The 21,263-nt window shown below is 46.6% G+C and overlaps 3 protein-coding genes across 3 annotated transcripts; 1 reads left to right on the forward strand and 2 right to left on the reverse strand.

Annotated features, from left to right (window-relative positions):
• Positions 1 to 7,259: 7,259 nt before the first annotated feature.
• Positions 7,260 to 9,810, forward strand: PtA15_3A569 (uncharacterized protein; the record flags this gene model as incomplete). Its single annotated transcript, XM_053167549.1, has 7 exons — positions 7,260 to 7,294; positions 7,477 to 7,498; positions 7,793 to 8,613; positions 8,710 to 8,836; positions 8,933 to 9,067; positions 9,149 to 9,276; positions 9,345 to 9,810. 7 exons carry the CDS (start codon positions 7,260 to 7,262, stop codon positions 9,808 to 9,810), a joined length of 1,734 nt encoding a protein of 577 aa, XP_053018755.1.
• Positions 9,811 to 13,583: 3,773 nt separating this feature from the next.
• PtA15_3A570 (uncharacterized protein) lies at positions 13,584 to 14,665 on the reverse strand (the record flags this gene model as incomplete). The annotated part of the gene is made up of 2 exons (XM_053167550.1): positions 13,584 to 13,772; positions 13,883 to 14,665. 2 exons carry the CDS (start codon positions 14,663 to 14,665, stop codon positions 13,584 to 13,586), a joined length of 972 nt encoding a protein of 323 aa, XP_053018756.1.
• A 4,049-nt stretch (positions 14,666 to 18,714) lies between these two features.
• PtA15_3A571 (uncharacterized protein) lies at positions 18,715 to 20,980 on the reverse strand (the record flags this gene model as incomplete). Its single annotated transcript, XM_053167551.1, has 4 exons — positions 18,715 to 19,501; positions 19,586 to 20,577; positions 20,692 to 20,882; positions 20,959 to 20,980. 4 exons carry the CDS (start codon positions 20,978 to 20,980, stop codon positions 18,715 to 18,717), a joined length of 1,992 nt encoding a protein of 663 aa, XP_053018757.1.
• Positions 20,981 to 21,263: the final 283 nt, after the last annotated feature.

Here is a 21,263-nt window from a genome sequence, read left to right on the forward strand (position 1 = left end):
TGCATGTGCTGAAAAAACCTTGAATGCAAGGTTGGCCTAAGGTTTGGTGTAAAGTTTAATTAAAGTTAAGTGCATAGCAAAACCAGAAAATTTGAGAAAACTCCAACCATTCTGCAAAACACCTAGCTTAACTAAGGGGCAGATGAATTTTACAAAGTATATTTTACGGGGTACAGGGCCCTGTAAAACAGGTGCTGTGCAAAACTATACATAAATAGGGGTTATGTGTAGTTTTACAAAGTGTGGGCCAAATTTGCCCCCTTGCAAAGACAGGCCCTGCAAAATGTGGGGTGTATTAAACCACCCTCAAGCGGCCAGATACACATTTGCACCGCCGTGTTTACGGCGCTGGCCGCTGTACCACTTAATTTTCCGGATTGGGATGGGCTGTGTTGATTTTTACTATTTTACAACCACTTTTGTGATTACAGGGCTTGTAATAGTACAGTGTCAGCTTGTATAATACGGAAATACAAGCATGTATTTGCCCAATTTACGTAGTACACACAATCTCACAGTTCATCACGTTTGGCATGACACCATGCCTCACCATGCGTATTGAGGAGACGTGAATACCTCTCAGGATGTTCAAACTTCGAACAACTTTGGCGTACTTGAGCGCATCTGCCAGAGGATCATTCCCCCCCACCCCAAACACCGTTTCTGCACAATCTGCATTGCTGTCCGCTCCTCCCTTTTTTTGAACAAACATCCCAATGTCTTCACCGTCGTTGAACCCCCCAGCACCCGACCCACCCGATATGACTGTGAAGTGGGAGTTGCCTGTTGACTTTGATTTGTTCCATACTTTCATTGACCACGGATGCACCCTGGACCGTGAGGGCTATCCAATTTATCCTAATGGCGCAACCATTTTCGTCAAGGGGGCCGACCAGGTTGTGGTCAACTTTGGATCTGTAGGATTTACTAAAACCACGGGAGTTGAGAAGCGTGGTAAAGGAACTTGGAAAATTCAGCGGACATACTGTCTTGGTGTCCTGGTTTGCAATATCGATACCTGCCAGTGGGTTGGCTCCCCCCCAACAGCAAGGGGAGGTATTCAGGAATACCTTGAACGGCGAGTTTCAAAGAGCTTTGTTCATTTATTTCCACTCCAAAGATGTTACTGACAATTCATAAAACCCTTTGAATCATTTCAGTGAGCCTAAATGTCCAGGAGCTGCTGGCCGATGTCCGGGCAAAGTTACTTGGGAAGCTTGCAATGGAACAGCTCTCCGATTTGATTTTCACATTCCATCCGGCTGGGCTCTGCTCCGACACCGAGGCTTACACAACCACCCCTGGCCCGAATCCAAAAAGCCGGACCCACTCGCCCGGGCTGATCTCAAAGCTGAGATTGTGAAGAACCCATCAGCCGGTGCTTTCAAATTAAAGGTAGGTCTCACCTGTTCATCCCCTTGTGACTTGCAAAATTGGTTAATCCCATTTCTTCCTTTCGACTTTTCAGATGGGTCAACCAAGTACGCTTGACGATCCAATCACAAGCGTAACAGAAATTCACGGCTCATTTATCAACGCTGATCGTTTGAGATACTACCGCCGGCTTATGCTCCGAGAGCTGAACATTGTCCCTGACAAGTTAGGCGCGGGTGTTGGAGATAAGTTCATGATGGACTTATTCCAATGGAATGCGTGCGTCTCTTTTTCTTGGATTTATTGGGTTCCATTAGCTGAAGTGTCTGTTTTGTTAGGCGCGGACTACTTATAATCTCCTCAGGCTTTCAGACGGAGTGCGAACACTTCACTTTCCAGACCAAGTGGATGGCCGAGCGGCTATTGGCACGAGATGAAAACAACGAGGTGTACCAGGGCGGCCTCATCTCCGATGTCACATATCGGTTCTTCGAGAATGGCTATTTGCTCACAATATCAATGTTCTGTGAGCAAACAGCTAGGTGGATACCAGCCCAGATTTCGTGGATTCGAGGACTCAGCGTCAACTACTACAAGCTTCACTTCTCAGCCCTCTTGAGGCAGTTTGTCCGGCCCGACATCACCCCGTCGGAGCGCGATCTAATGGTTCGACAAGTGGTCGATTTTTCTCTTGCACAAACCGAAGGGTTCAAGGCTGCGTACATGGACGTTTTTGCATGTACCGACCCAATGAGAGCGGCGAAAATGATTAAGGGATGTCACCAGCATTTTCGGGCTCAGGTGACAAGGGTTAGGCGCAATCGCTCAATCCTCTCGGCAGATCAAGATGTAAGTTTTTGGTTTCTTGCTTGAGTCTTCCGTCCTCCAACCTGACCAGTTTTGCTTAGGCCAACTTTCAGAAAAAGTGTATGGCTCTACTGGATCCAATCGAGGAGGGTGGTCTTACCCATGAAGAAAAACTGGACGAGTTGCGCCGCCTTTTTCCCAAGACAAAGCGTTGGCTCGACTGGTGGACGATGTCAGACATCCAATCAATGCTTTTTCCTTCTCGTCGACCAATGTTGGATGATCATCCTGATGGCGAAGACGGACTCCCCGATACAACCAACGCCATCGAAAGCATGCATCGTGTCTACTACATGATCAGGTGAGGGCTGGAACACCAGCTTTTTCTGCTTTTCGTGCTCAGAGCTAATCAAGATCTTTTTCTTTTTTGTCTGAAGTTCAGGCAAGAAATGTCTGATTGTCGGCATGGTGGAGCTTTTGGGGTTCATCAGTGTGCTGGAAGAGGAGTACAATGCAGTCATGTGCGGGGTATCGGTCGAGTATGGATCTCAGACCAAGATGCAGGTCAACATTTCACATTCAATGGGCTGGGCCAAGCCAAAGAAGCGGAAATTCATCAACGACGGCCGTCCACCTGACACCACAGCTGGTCTTCTTGATGGCCCCGAACCTTCGATCAAGAAAAAGAACGCCGGGCGTCCCAAGAACTCACTCAACGTTGACCGAAGTCCGTGGTCCACTTACCAATCATACACCGCTTCAGAGGAGCCCCATCTGAAGAATCGATGCTGGATGTCTGCCGCTTTGGAATCTCTTTTTGCGCTGTACAACCCCCTATGGCTTCGGGACAGCAAAGGGAAAGGGGCAACCCTTTTTTACCATCTTGCCATGCATTTCGGCTCCCGAACCACTTTCAACTTAACCAAAATTGGAAGGATCCGAACAGTCTTGACCAACGCCCAGACCAAGCTTTTCAACATGTGCAATGAGAGGCACCAAGCAAGGTTTCAGCCTGGTGCCTTTGCTTCGTGCGATTTTTTCATCGAGCTACTCTTGGATCCGAAGCTTAATCCAACCAAGGCTCTCACAGGATTGTTTGAAGTTGTTGAGCATCGAGACTTCGCTTGCAGATCAGCTGAACCATGCCTGGTCCCTCAAATTCGATCGTTAACACCCATCAAGATTGAATTGAAGAATTTCCTTGAGAACGGATTGAACCCATCTGATGTCTCGGGCCTGATCCTCCTGTGGACAACCACCGGTCTTTCAAAAACTCCTGGGCTAGTCTGTCGATGCGATTCAATCAAGGCATCATCCGAGCAGAAGCCCAAGCCCAGAGGCCGACCCAAGAAGGTCAAAGACCTATCCCCCGCAATATCGGTAAAGTCCCAACGACCTGAAGATGTAAATTCAACTGCTGAGTACGTTAGGGAGACATCTTGGCTTGGATTCAAAGACGACCTTCCTCCGCAACATCTGTACTTCTTCATGGAAGTCACTCAGCCCAGCGATCCCATTGAACGAGAGCGATACATGGGCGCTATGGACTGGCCATACCAGATCACAATTTCTGGCGTGAAATTCACTCTTTTCTCTCGCGGATACTGGAACGGATGCCACTACTGGTGTAAGGTTGTACGAAGTGGACGAGGCAGTACCAGAGGTGTCTGGTTGCACGATGATTGGCAGAACGATGGCAACGCTCGACTTGTGAATACTGACATGACATCAATTGGAGGCCGCCACCCTTTCACGAGTTGGCTTTTCTACACCCGTGTATGGACATCCGAGGAGGAGGAGCATGTCAAATCTGCAATTGCTAAGATCTCCAACGCGAACCCCAATGCCGAAGGTGACATCCCATTTGTTCACTTGGCTGGCATGATCAATCCAAATCAGCAAAACTCTCTTCACACCGCCATTCCCTCCTTGGATCCCCTTGAGGATAAGCCAATCAAGCCGTTGATTGTTTGCGAAGGGTATGTTGTTGATGAATTCGACATTTCGGACTCAAGCGATGTCGATGATGCTTCTGAAGAGGCTCAGGATCGAAAGGATAGCGCAGGCGAATCGGATTCCAGCGATGGCGAAGAAGATTTGTCGGACTCAAGTGCAGGCTCATCTCCTGAGTCTGATTCTGAGGAAGCGAAGGCAGTCAGAACTGCTTCAATCCCAAACATTAAGGTCCCAGTTTCCACGGCGGACATCTCAGCTCGCCCAAATCCAATCGAACCCCCAGCCAAACAACCAATCACATTGAAACTTAAGCTCTCGCAGGTCGTTCCCGAGGTTCCGTCAGAGGACCGAGTCGATGATCCAGCTCGAGTTGCAAAGGCAACTAAGCCAGTCCCATCAAACACTGAAGGCCTTTCAGGCCGCAGAAGGAGCCAGAGGGTCGCAAAGAATTAAACTTCATGTTGATCTGTTTTGTTTCCGTTTATACGGTTTTTTCCTTTTGGTTCCCTAAGTGTAAATAGGAAATGCACCTTGCAAAATTATGTTTCTCATTCTTTTGGATATAATTTTACAACGTGCATGTGACAAAGTGTGGTATGGAGCTTGTGAATTTGGGGCTGCAGAGGCACAAATTGAAATTTACAAGCCAGTCCTCTTACAAAGTGCAACCCCGTATAATGATGGCCCTGCAAATTTACATTTTGAGAACTGGGGGCTTAATTTCACCCAGTGTTTTTCACAAGGGGTGAGTTTGCAATGGGCTAGATTTGGCCCACAATTTGTAAATTTACACATAACCCCCGGCAAAGCACATTTTTACGCAGTACTGACTTTACAGGGCCTTGTACCCTGTAAAAGGCACTTTGTAAAATTCTATATCCCCCTTAACTAAGCCTCTCAAACAGAGGGTTCGGGGGACCCCGCCCGGAGGGCTCTCCGCAGGAGAGGCTTACGCCTAATGTCTGAAGTCTGGCAGGGAAAGGAAGGATATTCAACCCCAAAATCACTAAATAATTATTTAAAAATCAGCAAAACATGTACAAAAAAAACTGAATAGACAGTTTCATTGGCAGTGCTGATGCGCACCCTCACCCAAAAATTTGAGCAAAAAGACCCAAAACTGATTGAAGGAATCCGTTTTGAAGGTCAAAGGAGCTCTGAAGAATATTACATTGCTCTGAAGATCCATTTTCGGATTTTCTGATAATATGCACAATTGAATTTCCTTTCTGCAACAAAATGCAACACTACATGTGTAGGATCTGCGGGTTTGCGGATCCAGGATCCACCAGGCATGATGGTTGCCCATCCTTAGTTTACATTTCTTCATGTTTTTTTATTTTTAAACCATTAGTACAGTGCAAATGGTTTGGATTGAGGAGATGAGACCAGTGCCAAATGAAAGCTGAGGTCCAGAAGTATCTTCTGGCTCTGGGGCAGGTCTACAGGACCTGAGGGGGAGGCTGGCTGAGGGTTAATATTTTCCCTCCAGCCAATTGTGATTTCTTTCCCAGCCAAAATTTTGACATTACGTGCAAGTCCCTCCCTGCGGGAGGGGCCGCTTCGCGGCCAGCCACAGCGAGCCTCCCACCAGGGGGGACTTGTGTTAAGTTAGGCAAAACACAGTATCCCTTTTTCTGGTTTTGTTGACCGAGGTCAACTCCATATTTTTGATATCCTTCCCACATGGTGCATCTTGACAGATGTCAGATGAGGCCCAAGGCTAAATCCACCCCCGGAGCCAATTTCCTCCGGTAGGGGGTGAAGGAGTCGGGTTAGAGAAATACCAAGTTCATTTTCAGAACCAGAGCATCTTCTTTACCCTATGTACCAACCACAGGCCATGACCATCGGCTGTTGCCCTCTGCCAGTATGAGCCGGGCAGGGAGAGGCCGACCGAGCGCTGGGTCGTGACACAAAGACATCCCAGGCGGAAGTCAATTTCAAGGTTTTGTTTAGTTGGGTCTGGCTTTTACAGTTTGGTGTGAAGTTTAAAATACAGTTACTACATAACAAAACCAGAAAATTTGAGGAAAGATCCAAGCATTATACAAAACACAATATTTGGGTCAATCCAGACTGGAAAGCCTTTACGCACGACAGGCTCGCAGTCACTGATCCAGACTCCAGGGGTCTCTCGACTCTCGTCTTCAAAATGACAATATTCGCAAGCAGTATCATCTTGATTGCGTTGATACAAATGCGAATATTTACAATGTTATCAATCATTTGAGATGATGTGGATAGAAACCTTCGCGCAGATGCCGCCTGGCCTGGCACATGGATTGCCCGAAGGTCATGAGTCCCTCAAGACTCCTGGCGATGCGGCATGCTCGAGAAAAGCAAGACGAGTCAGGGTTGTTGGTCACTGGTCCGAACAGCTCCGAACGAGGAAGCGCAGTCGGTGACGACAGCTGGGTACAAGGTCGGGGCAAATGTGTGGCTTTTCGCCTCCAACCACTCGAGAGCCGAGTCCCCTGCCCAGCAACCCCGTCTCGTACACCGCCCACAGCTTGTTGGAGATCCTTCTGCGCAAGCTTATCTGAAGGCCGAACGAGTCTGAACGAGTTGCATCAATTCATATTGAACTTTGATTCCAAAAGTCAGACTATTTTTGTATTTCATTACTTCATGTCAATCGGTATCTGATGTCGTGTATGCATGTGTGTACGGAGGAATTGGAGTGCCTCCCCAGAGCCGCAAGCTTGGCATGCAGTGCATCGCACTTTGGTGAGTCTTCCTCGGATTCCTCGTCTTGAAGTCTTGTTTGCAGTGGCCAGTCGATACTTATTTACACGCTTTACGGCTGTTGCGGGTAATCACATCCCCAAAGTAAACGTCATAACCATCAGGCCCTGCATATTTTCATCCGGGGATCATCTCAGAGATCGATTTTCTGTTTCCACCCCAGCCCCTTATAATACATAACCGATTACCTGTTCCTCCACACAACCCACCCGAGCCTCCATCAAGCACACGCCTAATTCGCCTCTTCCAGCTTCTCAATCTCCTGGCCTTTTGCTGCGAACAGGCACATACTCGTTAAGCTTTGGCTCTTTGATCGGCATCGGACTTCGGAGTATTCTTGCACTTCGCCTTGCCTGAGCCAGCATCCCCTAAGCATGGTCCATAAAACTGGTGTACACAAATGCCCCGAGTGAGTGCTTTTTCTCTGAACGGTATATTCAACCGCTTGCACCGGCTCACGGTTGAGTTCAATCGTGCCGAGCATCCCCTAATCGTGGCCGCTCGCGTGTTCTCTGCTCTACTTGGGACTGACAACTTTCCTGTGTTCCCCCTATCTATGCACATCACGTATTGATCACACCTACCTGCTAGATGTCCCAAAACTTTTTCTAGGGTCAGTTTAGAGCAAAAGACCCTTACACTGTCGCTTGACACGTTCCATTTCCGCTTCCCCTCCAATCTTTCAACCCTTCTTCGCAGCGTTCACGCACACACTCCACATCTGCTGCACGGTCTCTCAATCTTCATCTGTGGGATGAATGACTGGGGAGAGTGGAGGTTAGCTGGGGCCCAGGCAGCTGAGAGAAAGAATATGATATGCTCTCTCCCCGAGCGTGTCTCTGTAGTACCTCTGCCCGCCGTTCCAAACTTTCGGTTCACCATCCTGTTTTCTCTTTTCCGCACACAGCTCGAGTACGTTACTCGTCACCGACGGGTCAAGCATTTGGGAGTTCGCCCCTGGAGTTGTCAGTGCGGCGTTTCCTACGCCCGAAGTGATCTGCTGACCCGACACAAGCGCAAGTGCAATAAAGCAAAAAAATCCATCGGCTCTGGTTCGAACTACAACTTGGATGAGGCTTCAGCTTCCCCTGTTTTTCCACCTCACAACGATTCCAGTAGCAAGATCGCCTTTGACCCCTCCGACGATGATAGCCAGCCGCCGTCTTATCAACAAGCTATTTCCGAGCAAGCACCTTTCGCTGCCAATATCAACAACACGACACAGCCTCAGTTACAAGCTTCATCTCTTTCTCCCGAATTGTCACACGGCGTCCGCACCTTACCTTCGAGACCCAATGACCTTGCTCGTATCGAGGAGGTAGAAACTATCCTTCCAAACACAGCTCCCCGCGAATTTAACCTCAATTGCTCGGGCGAACAGGGGCTCAACTCTTTTATTCCACAAGATGATCACGCATTTTACGGTGACGATGCGAGGGAGAATACCGACCAGAGGGAAGATGAAAACCTTCCCGCGGTTTCCTCAGCAACGGGCGGCTCGATTGTGCCCCTGGTTAAGTTTTCTGAGCCCTCTTTTTTCATTAGTGACGTGCCGATATCCTCAGCTTTTTATCTCAACCCCGAGATTTGGATACTTGCCTTTTTATGCCAGAAGTCACAAGGATTTACTATCCCACATATGGGAAGCTTGTCGCATTATCTATCACGGGCTGCCGAAGTCATGTGTCCAGTGATCCCCATGTTTCACGTCCCTACCTTGAGAGCCCCGTGAGTTGTTGAATAAAGGATATAAAATATCGAAACCTAAACTTTACCCACAAATTACCCTCTCATCACGAACTGATCCGGATCCTTTCCATTCAGTCAAATCTCTATTCACTTGGGGTACGCCCTCAGTGTATCCGGTGCGGCATTGGAAAGCTCAGAGCATGCATTGGCGTTCACAGATCAGTCCCTCTCCTACAAGCGCATTTCGGTGCAAAACGACTTTGTTGGTTGTACAATTCGCGTTTGGTTTCCAAAACCTGCTGGCTATCAACTGAAATTATACATCTCCCTCTTTACTTTTGCGAATTTTGCTTGATAGTTACGTCCAGACCGAAGCTTCACTTTTAGGTTTGAGCTCCTACAATCTTTGCTCACTTATCAGTTTCTCGGCATGTTTAGTCGTTTGGAAATTCAGAGGCAACGGGCCGTTAGATTCAGCCCGACGATAGTAAGGGTAAGTCCACCTGATTTTTAAGATGGCTTGAAAGTCCAATTGCTGATGCTTGGCTCTTTTGATACATGTTGGCCAATACAGAACTTCAGAGAGCTCGATTTCGTTGACACCTTACGCGGTTCTCCGGATTACGTACAGCTTGCCCTATCTGGGCAGATCCCCCTGGACGTTGCTTGGAAATTATGGGTGGAATACGAGGTACGAAAGCGGTGAGTTTCAGATAATATTTTTGAAGGTCTAGAATTAAACTAAACTTACGCATCGGACAACTCGACAGGACTGCGTTTTTGGTTCTGATATCTGCTCTCCAACTTCGTGGACCCTACGAATCAGAGCTGAAACTGTCGGAGGCCAATCTTCCATTACCCTGTCATGAAGATTTATGGACAGCGAAGAGCTCGGAAGAATGGGCTCAAGCGGCTCGAAAACATGCGATGTGCTGCTGGCTAGACAACATGCAGACGAGTGAGAGCTTTTTTGCTAACACAAACATCCAGGAGGTCGCCGGCGAGCAATCGATTCCATTGCTCAGCGAAGCGCTTGCTGCATTGCACATCTCCGACGCGACGAGCCAGACAAAGCCGCCCATTCCAGACATACACTGTGTGGGAACAAGCCGTCTCACTGTCCGCGCCGAACGACTAGGATGCTTTGCCAAAACCGTGATCTATCATGCCCGGGCAATGACCAATCAGGCCACCGTCAGTATCCATATGTTAGAGCCGCCTCAGCTGAATATTTGAAGCAAGCGTTAAGGACATTTCCTGTCAGCATCACAGCAACAAAATCACAATATGAATCAAATTCAATAAAATACAATGAAGGAAACGTTAAAGACAAATTGAACAGTTTTATCTCGTCTTTTGAAAAATCAGCTTGTATCCCTTTCTTGACTTCGTAAATGTATCAGCCCCTAAACATCCACTCTCCATTATGAATTGCGTGATTTTAGGTTCGTTTGCTGTTTATTTTGGTTTTACTTGTCCCAATATTGGATTATTTCATTCTAAAGAACCATTTCCTTTGACTGCTATGTACTCGTCTCATTTTTAATTTTAAACACAAGTCTCAGTAGAAATAATAGAGAAAGAGGATTTCAATTGATTACCAGGGTCCACCAGTGAAATTTAGAACACTCTAGAGCCCACTAGAGGCCGCGGCGGCTTTTCCCCTGCACTCTTGAACATTGAGGCCAGTGTATGCCAGAAGCCCATTGCAGCTTACAGCCAGTCCAAGAAAGCTAACTTATTGGGAAGGGATTTCGGCTGGGAGTTAAAACAAATCAAGGGGTAAGCCATCCCTAATCTGATGAAATCATGAGAACACCCAAGAAAACTGCCCACACAACAGTTACACCAGTACATGTGCTAAAAATCAACTGTTTTCCCGGCCCTCTCCTTAATTTCACTTGGTGTAAAACTAATATTGGTATAATCTGAGTACTGAGCTGATTGACCAAAATTATAGCCAATAGACCACTAGGCTGGAGAGAAATCTGATTTGATTTTGTGGATATGTACCAAATCAATTGATCAAATAATTAACCAGACCATTCAAGACATAGTCTCACCACATATGACCATCCCATTACATAGCAGACTCTTGGGTGTGAATAATAAGTCCAGCAACACAAAAATTTCCAGCAGAACAAATATCAGTAATTTCCATTTTATCCATTACTTAGTACTACATTAATATAACAGATAAGATAAAAAAATGGTTCCCACCACATGATATAATGTAATGCAAAAATAAAACTAGGCAGATCTGATAATGATAATGTAACAAAGTAGGATTACTGATAATGATAAAGAACATTGTGTTACTGCTACCCTATGCATGGGCCTTTGAATTCCCAGAAAGCCCACCATGAGCCCCCACATAGCTAATGGGCTCTTGGTGGCTCATGAAGATCCCTATGGGCCAACAGATACTTCCATCATGGGATCCCATGGGCTTTTTGCTTCCTTTCTGGGCCACAAAAAGCCCATGGGGAGCTTTTTGGACCACTAAAAGCCCATGGGGAGCTTTTTGGACCACTAAAAGCCCATGGGGAGCTTTTTGGACCACCAAAAGCCCATGGGGAGCTTTTTGGACCACCAAAAGCCCATGAGGATATCTGTTGGCCCATGGAGATCTTCATGGGCCACCAAAAGCCCATGAGGGTATCTGTTGGCCCATGGAGATCTTCATGGGCTACCAAGAGCCCATTAGCTATGTGGGGGCTCATGCTGGGCTTTCTGGGAATTCAAAGGCCCATGGGCTATTCAGTGGCCCAGGTTGATACTTCTAGACCACCAAAAGCCCATGTTGAGATTTTGGGCCCATCAAAAGCCCAAGAAGCTCCCAGGGCAAGGCAAAACTCCTTTAGTACTGACCCAATGTGCTTTTGGGGCAGGCCCGTCTCAGGCCCGCTCAAGGCCCGCTCAGGCCCACTCCAGGCCCGTGAAAAAAAAACCATCCCAAAACATTGTCCAATGATTTTTGCTCAGTTTGGGACATTTTATTTTTTTGGCTCAGCATACTCAGTTTGTTGCCCTGAGTGAAATTTTGGTTTTATTTTTTTCATGTTGACTTTTTTTTTTTTTGGCGCAAAATAATAAATGTTTGTAGTGATGATTACTTGTGTAACAACCAGGTGCTGCCAAAAGGTTCATATAACTTATTTTCTTTCTTCATTTTTTATTCTCATTACTTCATGGAATGCATTCAATTTCTTATTGCTTTAAACCATCAACTCAGCTCAGGTGCGCTTGTAATTTCTTCTCCTCTCAGCTTGGGTAATCACTTACCCTTGTGGTCATCCCACAAGTCCCTCTGAACTTTTGTTCTATAGTGGTTTCTTTTTTGAAATTTCAACAGTAAAGAACATATAGAAAATCTTGGGGATTACAATGGCACCAATGATTTACAAATTCTGATGGTCTTGCCAGTCCTCGGAGCAGCTTTATGGTTTGTTGAGACATTTGGTTGGTACTGCTCATGGCAAGCCAGAAATTCAACATTTCATGCAAGTCCCTCCCTGGCAGGGGAGTGCTTGCACACCGCAAGCAGGGGAGGGATTGGGGTATTGATGATTTTTGTGTAGTAGATGGGGTTTAGGAACCCAATTTACCACTCACAATGGAGATGCTCTTAGCCTTCCTAGACATTTATTGATGATTTTGCCCAATTTGTTTTCAAAAAAAAACTGCCAGCTTTGAACTGATGTTGATTTCAATTTTGCAGACATTTTTTCAATTAAACCAAATCAGCAGCATGGGGTGAGGTCTAGCTTAACTAAGCCTCTCAAACAGAGGGTCCGGGGGACCCCGCCCGGAGGGCTCTCAGTAGGAGAGGCTTATGCATAATGTCTGAAAGCTGGCAGACAAGGGAAGGATTTTCAACCCTAAAAACACAAAAACAGAATTTAAAAATCAACAACACATGTACAGAGAAATCTGAGTAGACAGTTCTCTCAGCAGTACTGATGCGCACCCTTGCCCAAGTTTTTGAGGCATAAACTCCAAAACTGATTGAAGGAACCTGTTTTGAAGGTCAAAGGAATCCTGAAGGATATTCCATTGCTCTGAAGATCCATTTTTGGATTTTCTGATAATATGCACAATTGAATATCCTATCTGCAACAATTGAGTGGCTACAGGTGTAGGATCTGCACATATCTGCAGGCTTGTGAATCCAATATCCACAAGGCATGATGGTTGTAATTCCTTGGTTTACATTTCTTTGTGTTTTTGTATTTTTAAAAGATTAGTACAAGGAAAACAGTTGGGATTGAGGAGATGAGACCAGCACCGTTTGAAAGCTGAGGTTCTGAAGTATACTTTGGCTCTGGGACAGGTCCGCAGGAGCTGAGGGGGAGGCTGGGTGATGCTAAGTATTTTTCCTCCAGCCATTGATGATTTCTTTCTCAGCCAAATTTTTGACTTTGTGCACAAGTCCCTCCCTGCGGGAGGGGCCGCTTCGCGGCCAGCCTCAGCGAGCCTCCCAGGGGGGACTTGTGTCAAGTTAGGGGTGAGTTTGTATTGCAGACAAATGGCTTCGAAATTTGTTTGCGAGCAGTGCCTCACTGGTGAAATCGACGTGACAAGTTGGAGTCAATACTTTCTGTAATGGAATAAAACTTGCTCAAACTTGGATTAAACATTAAACTGTGCAACTATACTGAAAGCAAAAAGATGGAATACAACTACTTGAAGTACACTAGTGGCAACCGGTTGCAGGGGGTGAAGGGTTGTATAAATGAAACTCGAGAAAAAACAAAGGTTTATCGGATAACAAGAAGATTTGCTAGAATATTTTTCTGAAAACAGAACTGAAAATTCAGTATGTACTCTTTATCAATGCTATGCAGATAATAAAGATACGATAATTCAAAAATAATGATAGTGTGGTGAAAGTGCTAGGTGAAATCGGGCAAATATTTAGAAAAGCAATAAATAGACATTTTTCAGTAATTATTTTTTTATTACCAAGAGCGCGCCGGGTTGAATAGGTATCTTTAGGAAACACGGTCTCATAGAGGACTTGAATGACTGGATGCGCCAAGCAGGTTGGTATTGCCTATCGGCTCGTTTTCCGAAGATGTCAAGTGAGTTGATGTGTGAATTGGCCAATTCACTTTCTGACTGATGATCACGGAAACCGCGAGAATGATGGAGAAAAGGAGAAATGCTAGCAGACAATGGTATGCGCCCCTTCGTTCCTAAGCGGGGTGATTGTGTCGAAGAAGTCAGCTCGATCATCTCTCATTCAACAACCCGGGCCTGAAATGTGGCAGATTGATCAAAGTAGTGAGAGGATCGGAATACGCACGCATTTGTCCAACTCAGCCAATGCTTCTTCCGTCCTGGCATCAGGGTGAAGCCATTCACTCGCGTTGATTCCAGCTGCGTCCAGCCGTTCCGCCGAGCTGATGCACCCTGGGCTCCAATCGGTTATCATCACGGTTTCGCAGGAATCATCGAACAACGTCTTGGACCTGGGCACTACGACAACTGTAGTAGTGCCTACTTCCACATCCCCTTTTGAAAAGGGCCCTTGGAGCCGGGATAGGTAAGAGACTATTTGGCCTCGGCGGGGTCGTCGGTTGATCTTTGGTGTGTTTTTTGGTCGATTCAACCGTCGCCTCAGGGGTGGAATGAGGTGGAGTGAGCCGTAGAACCAGAGTGGGGGGCATAGGAAACCCCACCAGAAGAGTAACTTGGTCCGGGGTGCTGGTGACCAGCGTGGTGAAGTTGCCAAACGGAAAGCATCTAGAATTGGGTCGTTGGCTAGTTGCTGCGCGGGTACTTGTACTATTCCTGTGTCGTGTTCAAGGATGGATTGTGGGTGGTGGTGGGGGCTAGTTTCCACGATGGGGTGGATGATCGGCGAGCAGAATGTGAATGGCCTCTGACTGGCTGGCTCAGTATCAGCATTGGAGACCAACTTGGAGGTCCTAGCCAGAATTGGTTCTTTCGGAAATGATGAGGGAAGGTAATTGGGGGAGGGGAGGCAGTCGGTGGTATCACCGTCGTCCCTTTCCATGCGCGAATCGGACTGGAGTTCTCGCGAATTGTCTTGGCCACGAATTGATAGTGAGATTTGATGCTCCATTGCGAGTTTGACTTATTTGTTGGCTAGAATGTGCATGCAAAGGTCGGTGTTTGAAATTTGAGTGGCTGACGCGTGGATAGATTCCAGAGCACCGGAATGAGTTTTTAATCAGACTCCCGGCACTCTCTAATGTCGGTTGGTTGTTGGTTCCGCTCGCCCTCAGCGTCGAATCAAATACCAATTAGCTCAGTGATGGTATCTGAGGAGGTTGGCTCGCCTGCTACATAGGAATCAACGTTTATCACCAACTCTTGCACTTATCATACGGAAGGAACGATATGAAACAATCTGATGGAAGTCATCGGGAGGAAATGACAGGACACAGCAGACACATACATGAATAGAAGGGTTTGAAGATAATGGTAACGAACCTGGGCTTTGAATAGGGAGCTGATCGGAATTTTTGGAAGAAACGATAGTGGTGTGTTTCGAATAGGAGGAACGAACGTATTTCAGACGCGCAGAGAGGAGCGAGATTTGGCTGAAAAGTGTTGGGGTTGGGAAATGGGAGCGGATGTCAGCCTAGGATTGTCTGCGTGAGTGTGCGGTTGCCGGGTTGTTATTGGAGTGTAAGTAGGTTTCAATAGGATTATTACATATTTATTTATTTTATCAGATAGCGTCTGGAGAAGTTGGATAGGACTGAGATGGAGCCAAGGATGGAGTCCTAGATTATGCAGAGGAGGGGGACGGAGATAGCCAGCCGGTGCTTTGAGTCCCACATAACAGGGGCAGCTTGGCTGCCGAAGTACATAGACTAGCACCGACAAGCAGGTCGACTTTGCAGGGCTGATTTGCTAGCATCAATCAGCGTAGACAGAGAAGGAAGGGCGATGTGTTGTCAAATGGCCTCTTCCAAAGATCTAGGTTGCTGTAAGTTCATGGAGCTAGAATTCCAACTCTGATATTTTTATTTAGCTCTGCTGACATTGACAACTGAAATGATGGATAGAAGGGGGACAGTGGTGTCCAGGGACTGTTTACGGTTCAAGTACGGTTGGGCTGGATGATCAGCTGAGAAAAAATCTACATCTGGGCAGCGCGAGACTGATTGGACTCTGTATGTGTAGACTTTCAAAGTATCGAGCAAATTGATGGAGGTGCAAAGGGGGAGGCTCACCCCAAGACATCCCATGCAACGCTGATGCTGGATCGAGATGAAAGGATTTTCCGCTACTGGAATCTCAGTGGGTGCATTCGCAGTTTATACATCGTCGTGTTGCGATCTAGCTCTACAATATTTATCAAACTGAGAAAAAAGGTCCCGCGCTGAGAGGCCGGAAGATAATCAGCAGCCGGTCCCGTCGCGTGGATTCCACGACACCGCTGATGGCTCTCTCGGCCCTGGTTTCAGACGCTTTGTATGCAACTTGGGAGATTACTGCTGTTGTAATTGGAATTTAGCCGTTGACGAACATAGCCATCTTTGGATATGCTGGCGACTTATCAGCAAGTTGAAGTCTGCAACCTAGGAGCAAAAAGAGATCCTTATGAAAATGGCAGCGGCCGCGACATAAGACATAATCCATTCATGTTAGTACAATGTAGGGGGGAAGAATTCGCTACTTCGCCTAGGGTCAAAATATGTACAGGACCACATGGATGACCATCTCCGTGGTATGTATGCACTTTTGCCAACGGTGCCTGCAAGAGTACTTCCCACTGCGTTGGTCTCACAAGAAGACCGCTGATTTGTAGTGGCTGGAATGAGGTTCAACGCGGAACAGAACTATGGTCAAGTCTCAAGCGTCTTCGAAGGAAGGGGGGAATTCGAGCCAACGGTCGATTAGCAAGCTCCAAGGAGGAAATGCCCTGCAGTTTCCATCAAGGCGGATGTTGCCCATCAAAAAATCCAGATTGGCGAGTGGCCTATGTTCTGCGCAGCGGCTGCGTTTGACTCCAGTAATCTGAATGGCGCCCGCCCTAATCCTTTTGCTTGGAGACTCTAACAATCGACACAAGGTTCAGGCAGCCTAACAAGTTCACGTTCTACGTAGCTTGGGACATGATGAGACTAGGCGACCAACCCAAAGATTGCGAATTCCTGAGCTCCTTCCTTTTCAAGCTTCTAAAATCCGTACTCCCTTGTTGTTGTTGACCTACGTTCATGCCTGATGCTTCATCATTTGTTGTACATAGACATCCGTTAGCACAGCACCGCAGAAGCGATTGTATCTAAGACCGTGGATACTCAATTTATACAAATACATATTAGTCTCCCCAAAGACCCCAAAGGGATTGTCAAATGTTCACATGAACTCAGCGAAGTCTTCCAGGCGAAGCGTGGCGATGGGAGGCATTTAACTTTTGCTAATTAAAGATTTTCCTGTGATGTTCACCTGTTTCAAACAAGCGCTATACTGACATCAAATCACCAGACAATTTGGCTGAGATACACAAATACCAAAAAGTACTTTAGACCAGGAACTATCTACGCGGGAGTCGAAATCAGCACACTTTAGGGGTTGAATTTACAACTGTGGTGCAGGGTTTTTTGGCGGTTTATATTTACCTGTAGCAACCAGTTCCTAAATCTGGAGAAGAACTCTGACCAGTTTATTGAAATATCTTTTGCATTGTTCATATAACTTTACCTCGGCCTCAGTTCACATCGCGCATTATTGGATGATCACTCGATTGTTCTCATAAGGCGCCCAAGCTCATTATACTTGAAAGCAAATGACATCATGGCCACGGACTAAGGCTTTACAGCGCAGCTGGACATGTGCACCTGCAAGACCAGTATGGTTTAACCGGAGATGTAACACGAGATTGCAACGTTACAGGAGGTACCTGGAGGTACTTATAAATATTTATATACATCTTACACCAAGATCAGCACGAAGATAGAAGGCATGGTGTCAACGTGAATTTAAAGTGTTGCAGGAAGGGCAGGGAAAAGCTAGGACTCCTCTGGTGCGGACTGGCGTCTGCACATACATATTTACCTATAGGCATGACTGCCTTGATGAGTTCCGAGCAGAAAAAGGAAATTGGGTTTTAGACTACAGGACAACGAAACGGGCAAAAGAAACAAAACAAAAACCCCGGGTCCCCTGAGCATGTGCAGTGGGACATCATGAAGATATATCAAGTGAGCAAAGTTTAGGTTCCATATAGAACTTTCAAGTAGGAGATAGGACTCAGGAGTAGACCAAATTGGTCTTCACTTTCCACCTTAAAATTTCCCTGGCAACCAAGAAAAACTATCATAGGGGCGCTGTTCCGAACTTCCTAACGCCATCTTTTTTCCACTTCACCCATCCAAACGATCCACTGGGATCTTAATCTTATGCTTTCAGTGATGTGCATTGTGAGAGATTTTAATTGATGGAGGGATGAGATCAAAGCCAGTTACTCTAGCAGGCAATTGGATTCAGTGTGATCCTATCGAGTGACACCTGGCCAGGACTAAGTGAATGTTATAGGTTTCATGAACACCAGGACTATTCTAACAACTGCATGGATAATGATTGGATTGGCAGGTAAACACTTGTTTGCTAAATCACGGTCTTCCAGACAAATTTCTACCATCTGAAACCACAGGAAACTTGTAGGAACACCATTACAGAAAAAAGAAACAAAGAAGGTTTCGTATTGATAGCGCATATCAATGTATTTGTCAATTTGAAAAGTGGTGAAGCAGTGTAGAAACAAATACATATGAGTAAGATCTTGGTAATGAAAGTGTACTAATCAGTCTTCGGAATACTTTTTTCCATATTGTACAATTTCGCACGCGGTTAACAGCCTCGGAATATCTCCTACAATGCCAGTGCTGAGATAAATCCCAGCTGAAGGCTATTCCCAAATAGATTCCCTATCCAGCGGCTTTTCGCTCGTAGTTTCCATTTTTTCTGCGTGTCTTGGATTTATGGATGTCTTTGAATACGAGGAGGGAAGGGCGTTTTTAAGGTTAGGTTGGAACACCATAATGCATCGATAGCTACATATCAATCAGGAGTACTGTTTGGATTGGAATTTTAATGATAATCACGCCGGTAATACTCCTCACCACGTTTGTGCATAGTGATGGATGTGTGCGTGCGTTAGATCGCGCGATCCAGCATTCTTAATGCTTGGTCCAAAGACTCCTTCTCCACGAATTTAACCTTTTTGCCGGAAGATGGATGAGTCTCAGTACTGGAGGAAAGATTCTGTTGATGCGGCTGTCGATGGTGTCTAAAACCACTGCCAAAGCTGTTAAGATGATTTCTGTGAATCGAATCTTCAGAGGACGAGCAACTAGCTTGAAGGGATGGATTATTCGGTTGACGATGGTAATTTGGGTCGTCGTCGTCAAAATCGTTATGGGTGTTTTCGAATACAGTGGAAAGAGTCACATGAGGACGGAAGATTGAATCTTCGGTTTCAAGTATCGACTGAGAAGATGTCCAATTTAAATTAGATTCCCGCTCGTGAGACTGGTTTTGGGGGTGATACATTGATGAAGAATTGTGGTCGGCAGAAGATGAAGAGGCCGAGTGAGGAGCAGATTTACGAGCAACCACGTCGGCCAAGAGCTGAAGATTCGCCAATCCAATATTCGGGTGGGCTTTTAATTGCCTCCAGGCTTCCGAACACGAGACTTTCTTGTCATTGTCTACTGGAGTGGGCGACGGTGTGTTATCAAAGCAGTTTTGTGAACCACATAGTTCGGGGTCACCACAACAAGGTATACTCATGTAAGCATCAACTATTGGGTCGGACCGCTGCATCTTCCTAGTAGTTGTACTTCCAACGCCCGTTGCTGATTCATTCGTCGCTCCGGAATTCGATTCAGGTCCTTGGGTGGCTGTGGCTTGATTTAATGCTGCGCAAAACGCCTGCCCGAAACTGGGCAATGTGAAGTTCAAGGTCGATGTTAGCGAGTTTCACAGGCAGACATGTATTACGAAAGCTCGACAAGATGTTGCTCACGGATCATCGCGACACGCCGGACAGTCCTTCGGGTTACCATTGCATTCGCGTGCCAAGGCAGGTTCTGTCTCAGGCGAGGCCGCTAAGGGAGTCGCAGAGTCGTCTTCTGTCACTATCCTCCAGACACTACTGGTTGAAGGTTGGGCCCGTCTCCGGATTGGAACCGCCAACGGATTGCCTCCGAGATCGTTGACCGAGAAATCGACGCTTTGTAAAGGTGGCTTCAGCCCTACCTGTCGACAGACGCAATCCAACTCTGACGTACATAATCCACAATAAATATCACTGGATGTAAAATCTGGAACTTTTTTGTTGGGTGGGTGACTGGGTACTGCAACAGATGTAGTTGTGTTGTCCACTAAAGAAATCCCTGGTGATATCTGATGCGAGCTGAAGGTTTCCGGCAGAGCAACTAACGTAGATTGAGGTTCATGCATTGCGTTTGGTACAGATGGGCGGCGGGGCTTCTTGATAGAGGTACCAGATCGCTCGAGGGAACAGGTACTATCGACATCGGGATAAGACGCTTGCTTGCGGACTTTGGACTCTTTGGGAGGAGAAGCCTCGTCTTCAACGACAATAGGCTTTTGTTGATTGTCTGTCGTAGGTTTTTTAACGAGCTGCGAGATTCGCTTCCGCAACCTCAAGACCTCTCCCCTCAAGATTTTGATTTGTGATTGCAACACATCGTTTTCATTTTGGATCTTTTCGTTCTTTGAAGTAGATTGTGAGGCGAGGGTCTTGTAGTAATTCACCTGTTCGGATTCGTGGGATTGAAGACTGTGGACTTTTGCTTCTAACGAATTGATATAAGCCTGTTGTAGAGCTCCTGGGGAAGTGGTTGTGTCGAGATCTTTCGATTTTCTAGGCGGTTCAAGTTCTATGAGAGAGGGTGACTTGTTCTTGGCGGTACTATCGATAAGATGGCCATCATTACAGATGCTCTCCTGCTGTACTTGGTGTGTTGGCTGCTTCGTTTCTGCGGCGGGTTTCTGTTGGATCTCGATTAAAACAAGTGAGTCTGACGCTTATTAGCAACTACCTAGGCCTAACTGTTCACGAGGACGTAGATCATATGCACACGGACGGTGGAGATGGGTACAGACCTGTTTAGGCTTTCGGCCAGGTTTTGGTCGATCAGGGATGGTCCATGTCTGAGTGACAAAACTTCGGGCGCCTGCGGCATCCTTGGATGGACCTTGATGAGGTGACACGTGAGGGAGAATCAACGGTGGTTGTTGATTGGTAGACTGATGATTGGACTGAGTTTTGACGGGCTTGGTCGCCACTGTTTTGTCTGCATGACAGCAAGCATCAGTCTAATCTAGTGGATCACACCCTGGGGTGCAAATCTTCAACAGGAATCAACTCACTGGGCTGAATGGGTTTGCTCATTTTAGTAATTGATTCCTCTACCCCAGTGCTCCTTCGGCCAGGCTTATCCGAAGAGTGGGGATTTTCGGAGGGAGTCCAAATCGAAGCAAGATCCTTTTGGTTCCCGAAGCCAAGTTTCCTTGGGAAACGGCCGATCGAACAGAATCTCTCGTGGCGAGCACGAAATCGGTTACTGTGTGGAGAATCGGAAGAAAGAGACTTGAAAGCTTTCCAACGAGAGGCTATTTGTATGCGGGGAACTGACAGTCACGGCTTTGGCCGATTGCGCCAGCGGTCAAGCCGC

Source organism: Puccinia triticina, chromosome 3A, assembly GCF_026914185.1.
Source record: "Puccinia triticina chromosome 3A, complete sequence".
In the NCBI taxonomy this organism is placed as follows: Eukaryota; Fungi; Basidiomycota; class Pucciniomycetes; order Pucciniales; family Pucciniaceae; genus Puccinia; species Puccinia triticina.